The 12,691-nt window shown below is 37.6% G+C and overlaps 1 protein-coding gene across 3 annotated transcripts in view; it reads right to left on the reverse strand.

Moving 5' to 3' along the window:
* Positions 1–12,691, reverse strand: part of PXDNL (peroxidasin like) — a 409,080-nt gene that overhangs the window by 146,353 nt on the left and 250,036 nt on the right. For 2 of the 3 annotated variants that reach the window (XM_033203626.1, XM_033203628.1), the window contains 2 exons: positions 9,781–9,950; positions 3,340–3,606 (listed from right to left, as the gene is read on the reverse strand). In XM_033203626.1, coding sequence (XP_033059517.1) covers positions 3,340–3,606; positions 9,781–9,950 — 437 coding nt within the window. The remainder of the gene's footprint in view (positions 1–3,339; positions 3,607–9,780; positions 9,951–12,691) is intronic. The other variant, XM_033203627.1, reaches the window with a different exon arrangement.

Here is a 12,691-nt window from a genome sequence, read left to right on the forward strand (position 1 = left end):
GTTAGATGTTTGCACAATTCCTCCTACTCCCTTTCTTGCACCTGCATCTGGAAATACAAGAACCACGACAAAGTAAATAATATTTGGCAAAGTGTATTTGTTGCAAGTTTCATACTGTGTGCAGGTACTAAAGAGTTTTTTAAAGTCATCATCGATTCTAGGTAAGGTGTTGGACTAAATAACTATGGTATAAGGTAAATTTCCAAGTCACACAAATTCGTGAAAACCCTCAGGAATGCCTGCAAGCTATTTGTAATAGAGTTCTAGAAGAGTCAAGCTGGAAAACAGCCCACAAATCAGCAATCTCAGGCTCCTCACTGCACAGATGAGAAAATTCAGACTGTGGGAGGGAGGATTGAATTTCTCTTGGTCAGAGCTAATAAGCAGAAAAGATAGTAGAGAATCTGGGCCGCTCAACCCCCAGCCTGATGTTCTTTCCAGAACATTACACTAACTCCCAAAATTACTAAGAACAACTTAAAAAGAACAAAAATATTTCTACATTAAAAAATAGATTCATGACACAGTAAAAGAGCTATATAACAAAAGATGATAGTAGTTAAAAGAAATAATGTAGTCCTGGTTCTAGGGTTGGGAAATTTGATTTCAACTTTTGAAAAATACTAACTTTAGTAATTATTAAAATAATAAAATTTTATTTTATTTTAATTATTAAAAATATTAACATTTAATAATAACTTTAATAATAGTTAAAGTTCACAGTTAGCCAAGTCTGTGTGAAAAGAATTTTTAAGCTTCACATGTTCTCACTTTTAACAGAATCCAAGATCCACATCTTAGCAAAGTATAGAAAACATTTAAGAAAATAGTCAGTTTACATTTGTTTCTAACAATAAAATGAGTAGCTTGCTAGGTCGATGAAGAAATTATAAATATCACCAAAGCAGGCAGAGAAGGTGGAATAATTAGACAGGAATGATGAAGCTGACGTCTTTGGGCTTTCCATTTAAAATGATGGCCTTCTGACACCACCTCCAGTGCTAAAATAGCACATGCTGAGATGAAGTGTTTTGCTATTTTATTAAAATCTAAGATTCTGGCTACTCATTAAGGTGCTGCCTCACACATAAAGCATTTTGATTTACATTGCTGATAACCATAGGCCTTTTTATCTATGTGTCCACATTGTGATTCATATCTTTCATAGAAGCTTTTTTGTGTCGTTTTATTTATTATTTATATTTGTTCCAGTCAGTCTGAAAAAGGAAGTTTATCTGTAGTTAACTGTGATTTCAGTTTTAATAGACATTAAAAGATCAAGAACATGGGTCCTGTTAAAATGACACAAAAGAATAGCTCTTAAAATGTTTAATCTATGACCAGGCAAATAAAATCAGCCTTTTAAATAAATGCATAGAATGATTAACGGACCTTTTTGAAATCAATTCAACATCTGGACACTTACAGATCCAAGAGTGACACAAGTGCGTGGTCATAAATAACAAAGGACAAGCAGATGGCCATTTCAGTGCAAACTCACTGGCAACAAGAAATCATTAGCATATTGCGGTATAAGAAATAGGCAGGATGGTAAATGTTACCAGAGTTCTGTTAAGCATTGACTGACGCAGACGAGCAGACAGAAACATAGGAAGGAAGTACATGGAAAAAGCTGAGAAACAAAAGCCTAGTACAGTGTCGAATACAGGCAACCACTAACGTGTGAAAGTGATCAGGCATTAGGTTTCTAAAAAACAGACATTGAACACAAAATGATGTAAGCAAAACAAAACACAAACACAATGTCTTTGAAAGCATTTTTCAATCTCAACATATTAAAAGTTTTAAAATAATGTCTGGGTCCTTTAAAAGTAATTTCCCCCAAGAAAATATTTCATTTCTGCACCTTCTTATTAGAGGAAGGAAAGTATTTTCAGGATATTAGCAGTTCTAGGGAAAAACACAATTTTTTTTCCTGAGACATGTAAATAGGAGCAAGAAAGTATTGATCTATTGCTACTTAAGGAGTTGATGCTAAGCAGTTCAAATTAAAAAACATTCTCTGAATGCAGGAAGCCTTGTGCTTTATGGAGGCCAAGATCACTCTTGGGGTTCTGGAGCCCTCCCAACTCAGGCACCGCACTAGGCTGGCCACTTCCATTTTTCTCTGTTCTAAGTTTCACAAGGTTCAGTGTTTTGGTAGACAACATCCCATGCAAATCTTAAAATAATGAAACTAAACTCAATCAAAATATTCATGACATCGGGAAGCCCTTAATGTGAATTACCGTACTCTCGTCAACTGATGAAAAACTGTTTTAGAAAGAACAGGACTTTTGGTATGACTCCAATAGCACTTATATTATGCTGTTTATTAAACTCTAACCCTACAGGAGGATGGCATGCAAGCACACATGCACACACACACACACGCACACAAACACATCCACACACACACAAACACATGCACGTACACACACCAAAAAGCAAGGGGCCACCCCAGGCTGAGAACTAAAGTACAAAGAAGAATGTGCCTTCTTTATAACACGATTGCATGCCCATGCTTATAAATTAATTTCTGGATTCAGAATAGTTTTATTTTATTTTATTTTATTTTATTTTTTTATTTTATTTATTTTTTTTTTTTTGAGACGGAGTCTCGCTCTGTCGCCCGGACTGGAGTGCAGTGGCCAGATCTCAGCTCACTGCAAGCTCTGCCTCCTGGGTTTACGCCATTCTCCTGCCTCAGCCTCCCGAGTAGCTGGGACTACAGGCGCCAGCCACCTCGCCCGGCTAGTTTTTGTATTTTTAGTAGAGACGGGGTTTCAGCGTATTAGCCAGGATGGTCTCGATCTCCTGACCTCGTGATCCGCCCGTCTCGGCCTCCCAAAGTGCTGGGATTACAGGCTTGAGCCACCGCGCCCGGCCCAGAATAGTTTTATTATTGCCGTTGTTAAACAGCCTGGCCTTGCAGGAGCCTTCAACATGTCCTCAAGCTCTGTTGAGTAGACAGTTTGGTAAGTGACTATGAACACAGGGCACAGCCTTTTCACTTTCATATCTGTACTGTCTTTCCTGTATCTGTAAAATATTCTGAAGCACAAATATTTCTTGACAGTTTCCTTCCAGATTAATGACTCCATCTCTTTTGTTGCTAATGGTTGATTCTGACCTTTGGATAAAGATTGAAGTAGGAAAGAAAAAAAAAAAAAAACTTTTAACTTGAAACAGATTAGCTTTGAAAGTTTTATTGTGTCAAGAAATAATTGGCAAATAAAAATATCTCTCCACTGATGTACATGACGTTATTTAAGTTGAAAAATAATTTTCTGAGTGTGGCGGGAGGAACATTTCAATCATGACCTTCTGCCCCCATACCTTGTACAATTATGTTTGCTGCAGCTTGAACAGAGCCATAGCTATTGCTAGCATGACAGGTAAATCGACCGTGATCCCGTTGTGTGATGTTCTGTAAGTAAAGTCCACTGGACGTTGCCACGTGCCTGGATCCATCCAGCTCCAATCCATTGTCCCTGGTCCAAGTGATATGGGGGTGTGGGTGGCCTGTGGCCATACATTCCAAAGTTGTGCTGGTGCCAATTAAAACCTCTGTGTCCTGGGGCTGGATTACAAAGGATGGTTTGACTGATAGTAAAGGGAGAACAAAACAAAATCCAGCAAGTAGGAGTTAGGAAGATGTATTTATTCTGCATTGTGGTTTTAAGATTACTGTCATTTTCAAAATGCCTTCAAACTAAAATATTACATATATACATTGAATTCCCAGAGAATTAAATCTAAAATAATGAAATGTGGATTTGCTATGAGTAAATACTTTTTAAAAAAGATTGCTTGCCTTGATATCATGATATATTATAGATACTACAAAGCACCTACACAATACATATTCCTTATTTTAGGGGCTAAATGGTTAAACATTCCCTCTTAAGAATACTCACATTTTTTTAAAGCACAATTTAGGCACACGTCACTGGGAATAAATAAAAGTGCTAAGTCTAAGTAGTCATTTCTTCCTCCTGTTTGCTACCTGGAATTCGGGCAGGAATGCATTTGGGTTACAGGAGCCACTTTGTGATTAAGAGGTGAAAATTATGAGGAATAAAGAAACCTATGTGCAAAGCAGATCAAAAAGCAGAAAGAAGTATATTATTGGCTCATTGGGGTAATGTGGCAGCTCTGTGACAGACTACCCCTCTCCTACTTGTGGCATACAAATTAAAATACACATACACACACACAAACACACACACATAGATGCTATGCATTTAAGCAATATCTAGCCAAGCTTTCAGTTACTTTCAGTTAAACGTATTATAAATTGATTCATCAAGTATCCATGTGAATAGAAAATTTAGATTTTCATGTAAGGAGTTCCAGTCTTACAAATTCATAGGAGATTCTCTTTCTGAGCATCTCAAGCAAAAATTAAATACTTGCTAAGGTGTTAAAAATGCCTAATGATTGAGTCTAAGTTTGGGGAAGGGGCTCCTCCATTCCTGAGATGAACATACTCAGGAGAATGGAAATAAATTAAATTAATCCAATTCAACAATAAATGTTTAATTTAATTCCTAACAATAGTGAAAGTCTTATGTATATTAGTAACATGCTGGATGTTGGAAAGATACAGAGATGAACAAAAGCACTCCTCCTTGTGTGCTCCTACTCTAGCTGCACGAACAGAGGACAGAATACATCATCCGTAAAACCACAGCATGCCTCGGAAAGAACTGTCTCAGAGTTAGATGTAAATGTGATAGGAGAACATTCTGGCAAGAGGTAAGGGAAAGTATAGGGAAAGCTATTATAATAATTGAAATAAATGTTCTGAAGTAAGTCAGTAGCAGTAGAACCGGAAAAGGAGATAATCTGATGCATCTTAGAACTACATTTTCAGAGAATTGTGGAAGAAGGAGTAGCACTCGAGGGTGAATCGGAGGTTACTGGAGGAGAGTAATGATATCAATAGAGATAGCAAACACAGGATGCTGTGGGTTTGTGTGGGCAAATGTGTTTAAGAAATGTAAAGATTTACATGTGAAGATAAAAAGAAAGTCCTGGCAACATCCATTGAAAGCTCAGGAAGGATCTCAGCAATAGAGACTATAAATTTTACATGAAGTATGAAAGCTGAAGGTCTGGGAAGAGCTCAGATGGAAGAGGAAAAAACTGATTAGGGCACAAGGGACTACAGAGAGGGAGGGGAGGACAGCGCTATAAGGAACACCACATTTTAGGCAGGCAAATGAGATTTAAAAAGAGAATTGAGGACATTAGGAAAGGATCAAGAGGAAATAATCTCCTCAAAGTAGAAATAAAATTGAGACAATAATTAATGGCTTACCACCAAAAAAATTCCAGGACCAGACGGATTCACAGCCGAATCCTACCAGAGGTAAAAGGAGGAGCTGGTACCATTCCTTCTGAAACTATTTCAATGACTAGCAAAAGAGGGAATCCTCCCTAACTCATTTTATGAGGCCAACATCATCCTGATACCAAAGCGTGGCAGAGACACAACAAAAAAAGACAATTTTAGACCAATATCCCCGATGAACATCGATGCAAAAATCCTCAATAAAATACTGGCAAACTGAATCCAGCAGCACATCAAAAAGCTTATCCACCATGATCAAGTGGGCTTCATCCCTGAGATGCAAGGCTGGTTCAACATATACAGATCAATACACGTAATCCACCATATAAACAGAACCAAAGACAAAAACCACATGATTATCTCAATAGATGCGGAAAAGGCCTTTGACAAAATTCAACAGCCCTTCATGCTAAAACCTCTCAATAAATTAGATATTGATGGAACATATCTCAAAATAATAAGAGCTATTTATGACAAACCCACAGCCAATATCATACTGAATGGGCAAAAACTGGAAGCATTCCCCTTGAAAACTGGCACAAGACAAGATGCCCTCTCTCACCACTCCTATTCAACACAGTGTTGGAAGTTCTGGCTAGGGCAATCAGGCGAGAGAAAGAAATAAAGGTATTCACTTAGGAAAAGAAGAAGTCAAATTATCCCTGTTTGCAGATGACATGATTGTATATTTAGAAAACCCCATTGTCTCAGCCCAAAATCTCCTTAAGCTGATAAGCAACTAAGTCTCAGGATACAAAATCAATGGGCAAAAATAACAGGCATTCTTATACACCAGTAACAGTCAAACAGAGAGCCAAATCATGAATGAACTCCCATTCACAACAGCTTCAAAGAGAATAAAATACCTAGGAATCCAACTTACAAGGGATGTAAAGACCTCTTCAAGGAGAACTACAAGCCACTGCTCAGTGAAATAAAAGAGAACACAAACAAATGGAAGAACGTACCATGCTCATGGATAGGAAGAATCAATATTGTGAAAATGGCCATACTGCCCAAGGTAATTTATAGATTCAATTCCATCCCCATTAAGTTACCAATGGCTTTCTTCACAGAATTGGAAAAAAACTACTTTTAAGTTCATATGGAACCAAAAAAGACCCCGCATTGCCAAGACAATCCTAAGCCAAAAGAACAAAGCTGGAGGCATCATGCTACCTGACTTCAAACTATACTACAAGGCTACAGTAACCAAAACAGCATGGTACTGGTACCAAAACAGATACAGACCAATGGAACAGAACATAGCCCTCAGAAATAATACCACACATCTACAGCCATCTGATCTTTGACAAACCTGACAAAAACAAGAAGTGGGGAAAGGATTCCCTATTTAATAAATGGTGCTGCAAAAATTGGCTAGCCGTAAGTAGAAAGCTGAAACTGGATCCTTTCCTTACTCCTTATACGAAAATTAATTCAAGATGGATTAGAGACTTAAATGTTAGACCTAAAAGCATAAAAACTCTAGAAGAAAACATAGGTAATACCATTCAGGACATAGGCATGGGCAAGGACTTCATGTCTAAAATACCAAAAACAATGGCAACAAATGCCAAAATTGACAAATGGGATCTAATTAAACTAAAGAGCTTCTGCACAGCAAAAGAAACTACCATCAGAGTGAACAGGCAACCTACAGAATGGGTGAAAATTTTTGCAATCTACTCATCTGACAAAGGGCTAATATCCAGAACCTACAAAGAACTCAAACAAATTTACAAGAAAAAAACAAACAACCCCATCAAAAAGTGGCAAAGGATATGAACAGACACTTCTCAAAAGAAGACATTCATACAGCCAACAGACACATGAAAAAATGCTCATCATCACTCACCGTCAGAGAAATGCAAATCAAAACCACAATGAGATACCATCTCACACCAGTTAGAATGGCAATCATTAAAAAATCAGGAAACAACAGGTACTGGAGAGGATGTGGAGAAATAGGAACACTTTTACACTGTTGGTGGAACTGTAAACTAGCTCAACCATTGTGGAAAACAGTGTGGCAATTGCTCAAGGATCTAGAACTAGAAATACCATTTGACCCAGCCATCCCATTACTGGGTATATACCCAAAGGATTATAAATCATGATGCTATAAATATACATGCACATGTATGTTTATTGCAGCACTCTTCACAATAGCAAAGACTTGGAATCAACCCAAATGTCCATCAGTGACAGACTGGATGAAGAAAATGTGGCACATATACACCATGGAATATTATGCAGCCATAAAAAACGACGAGTTCGTGTCCTTTGTAGGGACATGGATGCAGCTAGAAACCATCATTCTCAGCAAACTATCGCAAGAACAGAAAACCAAACACCACATGTTCTCACTCATAGGTGGAAATTTAACAATGAGATCACTTGGACACAGAAAGAGGAACATCACACACCGGGTCCTATTGTGGGGAGGGGGGGCTGGGGAGGGATAGCATTAGGAGATATACCTAATGTAAATGACGAGTTAATGGGCGCAGTACACCAACATGGCACATGCATACATATGTAACAAGCCTGCATGTTGTGCACATGTACCCTTGAACTTAAAGTATAATAATAATAATTTTTTACAAATGCTCCTGGGTGCGGGGTCAGACTTGACCTAGAGGCAGAAGGGAAGGAGGCTTTGGAAGGAAACAGTGGTGTTTCGATTAGAAATTACTTGGTGTAATCCCAGCACTTTGGGAGGCCTAGGCAGGAGGATCGCTTAAGGACAGGAGTTTGAGTCCGCAGTGAGCTATGATCATGCCACTGCACTCCAGCCTGGGTGACAGAGTGAGACCTTGTCTCTACAAACATTTTTTAAAGAAATTACTTGGGAACTATGTGAGGAAGTATCATATTCAATCAATCGGTAACTCAAGTGACTTTTTTTTCCTGGAAAACCTCTTGATTCCTGCAGTTTCCTCCATTCACTTTGCCACTGCCCTATCCATGCCGCCACCCGCTCTCTTCTGCCCTGTGGCAATTGCTACTGCTGACTTCCTCATCCTGACATGCCTATCTTACCATGCCCTCCTGTTTGTTCTCTGAACTGCCGCCAGCATCGTTTTTCTTAAAAAAAATCTAATTTTGATCAACTCCGTGTAGCATCATGAGTAATCTGAGTGATCTGACACCACTTTACACCTCACCAAATCTCGTGTCATTCCCAGCCTCTCCTCTCTATGCTCCACGATCATCTCTTGAATGTGCCTTGCTCTGTCTTCCCTATGCTGTCTTTTCTCCTAAAATGATGCTTCAACCCTACTTCTCTGGCTCTCTCCCACTTGTTTCTTTCAACTTAAAGGTCATTGCTCTTGGGAAGATTTGAATGAATGCAATCCTCCGAGGCTGCTGCTCTAAGTGCTCCCCTCCACTGAGATGGGCTGGAACTGGCTCTGGAGGGCCAGTTGTCAAATTTTCAGTATTCTGCAAACTGATTGCTACACAAAGTCATTCTTAAAATTTTAATTACATAAACTTACAATCAAATAAATTTTATTAACATCAAAATTAACAAATTCATCCCTATTTTTTACATTTTATTATTATCTTCGGTCTCAGGGTTATTATGCCCACTGTGTCTGCACACTAGAAATGCTATATTATGATGAACTTCTGTGCATCTCTTCCAAACTCCACATTCAGTGATATCATTTTGGTAACTAGGAACTGGCCATGGTGAGATTATTTATACAACAGATACTGACAAATGCTGCAAGTCAGGACTCTCTGCTCCTCAGAGTCAATTTACTAACATTTACCAGCACACAACTGTCCTTTATGCTTCTCTTCCCTCTCCTTACACATCATAAAGCTTATTTCTTGAATTATGGCTATCATCTAATATATGATAGGCTCAGTAAGGTGAGAGACAATGTATTTCCATCATGTCAACATGCTATTAATGAAAATGTGTTGCAGTCATTACATCCGGTTTATATAAGCCACTGAAATTATGACAAAGCAAAGCCCCTGGAAGGTGAAATGAGGAACGTGGTTGATAACCATGCAATCTTCAACAGCTAGCTCAATGGGCATTCAATAAATATGTGTTGGATGAATTCATGATGAATGAATGATTGAATGAATTTCTGAAAAGAGTAATAGTCCTGCCTAGATAACACTGGTTCACTCTGCATAAGGATGCTGGATAGCCGTACGGAGAATCAAAAGGAGAACAGAAAAGTCTTGGAACCACAATATGCTGTACCAGCAAGGAACTAAGGTAGGAAATTAAAATAAACTTCAAGAGGAAAATTTCAAGTTTCTCTAAAACGAAATTAGAAAAATCACAGCCAATGGAAATAGCTTCACTTTGAAGCATTATATACTCTAAGGCAGCAATATTATGTCATTTTCCAGTGCAAATAATAGATAGAACCAGAAAATAATAGTTTTACCTGGACGACTGGAGTATCTGAGCATGGCACTCTGTGTCTTGGCTTCCCCAGCGGAATTTTTGGCCATGCACTGATAGACACCTTGGTCTGACTCTCTGGTGTTTTGGATCATGAGTGTGCCATCATCAAACATATTAAGTCGAGTATCATCTTCCACATCCAATGAATGACTGGAAATATATGTTATACATGTATATTATTTAATCCCATTCATGTTTAAAACTCTTAACAAGACTGAGAATATAATACTATATAGCTATGTTTCATGTCTACCCAATTTGTTAAATTTATTTTATCTGAAAACTTTTAATTATTTCACTTTAAATCCTAGTTATCTGCTTCCTATTTCAAGATTATACCCTGAACAAAGACTGTGAGTCAACATTTGATAGAGGGAAATGGGGTTGAGATGTTCTGCCTTCCTGAGTGGCATGAATTTAGACACTGATGCAAGCACTCCCATATGACAGACACTTCAACACATTTTTATACATCTGAATGCCCATTTTTCAGAAAAGAAATCACCAGATGGTAATATGTAATCTTTTTACCTCCTTCCATGAGTCATTCAGTATTCTTTCATATTTTGTTAAAGTGTAAAACAAATATTCCTATTCAAACCAGCACGGGCTCAAAGCCAAGTAGAATTATATGACTGAGCAGTAAATAACATACCTACCTACCCAGTTGTTGAATATCAGGCCCCTTTCTCTAACTTGAACCATTTGGATACACTAGAAAATTCCCATTTATCAATTAAGTGCATAATCCATTGAGTGCAAGTAGGTTCAGATGTGCAACATCATATTACATCAATAACCACAAGAAAGGGAGTGCCTGCATGAATTATTTTTAGCAATAAATGCAAAGCTACTGACACAGAAAAATACGTTAGAAATTTTTACAGATTTTTTTCTGGCCAAGATTTTTTTCTTTAAAATATTTAATGATTATGTATGAGAAGGTATATAGATCTTCACATGTGTATGCTTAGTACTAATGAACGTGTTAGGCATAGATAAAGGAAATCTACTCTCCTCCATCTTCATCACTCAATGCATATTTATTAAACACCAGCTAGGTGTCACCCACAAAAAAATCATTCACAGAGAAAAAAAAGTCCAGTAGGAGAATCCCATAGTTCTCCCTCTAATTTGTATATTTGTTTTATAAAGCCAGGTAAACATTTTCCCACAAATTTCAAAATGTACCCACACTGAAGAATAACAATCTATTCCCAAATAGGTAAAAACAGCAAAGCTTGTTAAAGAGATGAAGAAATCATCATTCTTATCTAACCATTTTTGTCATGAAAGATAAGAAAGAGACAATGGCCATATTTCACTTTTATGTTGTAGAGCGGAATCCCAGAGTGAAGGCAGGAAAGATGGAGACAATCTGATCTTCTTCAGCCGTTGGGTGAGAAAAGCCCCATGTGAAGAAAAAGTACCAATTAGCCAAATAAGAAATTCGAGTTGTCATTTTTGAACAGATAAGTTTCAGAAAAAGCAGGCCTGCTTTTGGATAGCCAACAACGCAAGACAAAGGCAAGAAAAGGAGAAACTGGATGCTCCTATCCATATCACCTGTGAAGTTTCTTAGTGTAAGTAGCATGGAACGAACATCAGAAAGAATGAGTTTTTTCAAGGCCGGGGGCAGTGCCTCACACCTGTAATCCCAGCACTTTGGGAGGCCAAGGCAGGCAGATTGCCTGAGGTCGGGAGTTCAAGAAATAATATTTTTTCTTAAAGTGCCCAATTCAAGAGGCTCATTTAGTATTAAGCAATTTAATTATTTTAAATGCAATTCTAAGATTATCTAACACTGAACCCAAATAAGACTACTTGCAAAGGAATATGACAAATGATGAAATCACCTTTTTCAGAAGATGATTTAAGTTCCTGGAATTTTGTGTCAAAACTTTGCAGCCCAAAATTTCAAAGGCTACCAGATATGTATGTGCTATCTATCATCTGGCTACACAATGCAATAGAATTCACCAAGATTCATTATGTTAAAAATGATATAAAACAGGCAGTAGCACATTACACCCATAAATTCAAAATGCATCATTCCTTTTCCTAGTAATTTCCCTCTTTGTTCATAACCTCTTCATTATGCTCATAAAACTTGTTTGCTCATGAATCATGATGTTCCTTCCCAAAAAATCAAAGTCTTCATGTTTCAGTATACTCCTTTCACATTGTCAGTTTGATGCAAATAGCAATCATATGTAAAAACACAAAGGTTTGCAGAGGTAGAATATATATGAATATATTCTATTTTTCTTGACAATGTATACATAAACATATTTGATTTAATGAAGACATACAAATAACTTCTATTAAGATGTTTCATTATAACAATCATTTGTTAAGTGCTTTCTAAGAACTAGGTGTTGTAGCTAGATACCAGAAATATAGATAAATAAGTTATCACCACACAAATTAAAACCATCCTCTATGGACACACACAATGACTCACACCTGTGATGCCAGCATATTGGGAGGCTGAGGTGGGAGGACTGCTGGAGGCCGGGAGCTTGAGACCAGCCTGGGCAACATAGTGAGACCCTGTCTCTAAAAAAAATCTAAAAATTATCCAGATGTGGTGGCATAGGCCTGTAGTTCCAGCTACTTGGAGGCTGAGGCAGGAGGATTGCTTGACCTCAGAAGTTCAAGCCTGCAGTGAACTATAACTGTGCCACTGAACTCTAGCCTGGGCAAAAGAGTGAGACTCTGTCTCAAAAAAAAAAAAAAAAAAAAAAAAACTCCACATAGAAAACCACCATCAGCCACAAATTATAGTATAGTTGTAAAGTTTGCTTATAATCTACCAGAACTATCAATCATATTTACCATGTTTAGAATTTGAATTTATCTAGAATGGCCTAAATTTCCATAGCTAAACC

Source organism: Trachypithecus francoisi, unplaced genomic scaffold, assembly GCF_009764315.1.
Source record: "Trachypithecus francoisi isolate TF-2019V2 unplaced genomic scaffold, Tfra_2.0 Lachesis_group7, whole genome shotgun sequence".
Lineage (NCBI taxonomy): Eukaryota > Metazoa > Chordata > Mammalia > Primates > Cercopithecidae > Trachypithecus > Trachypithecus francoisi.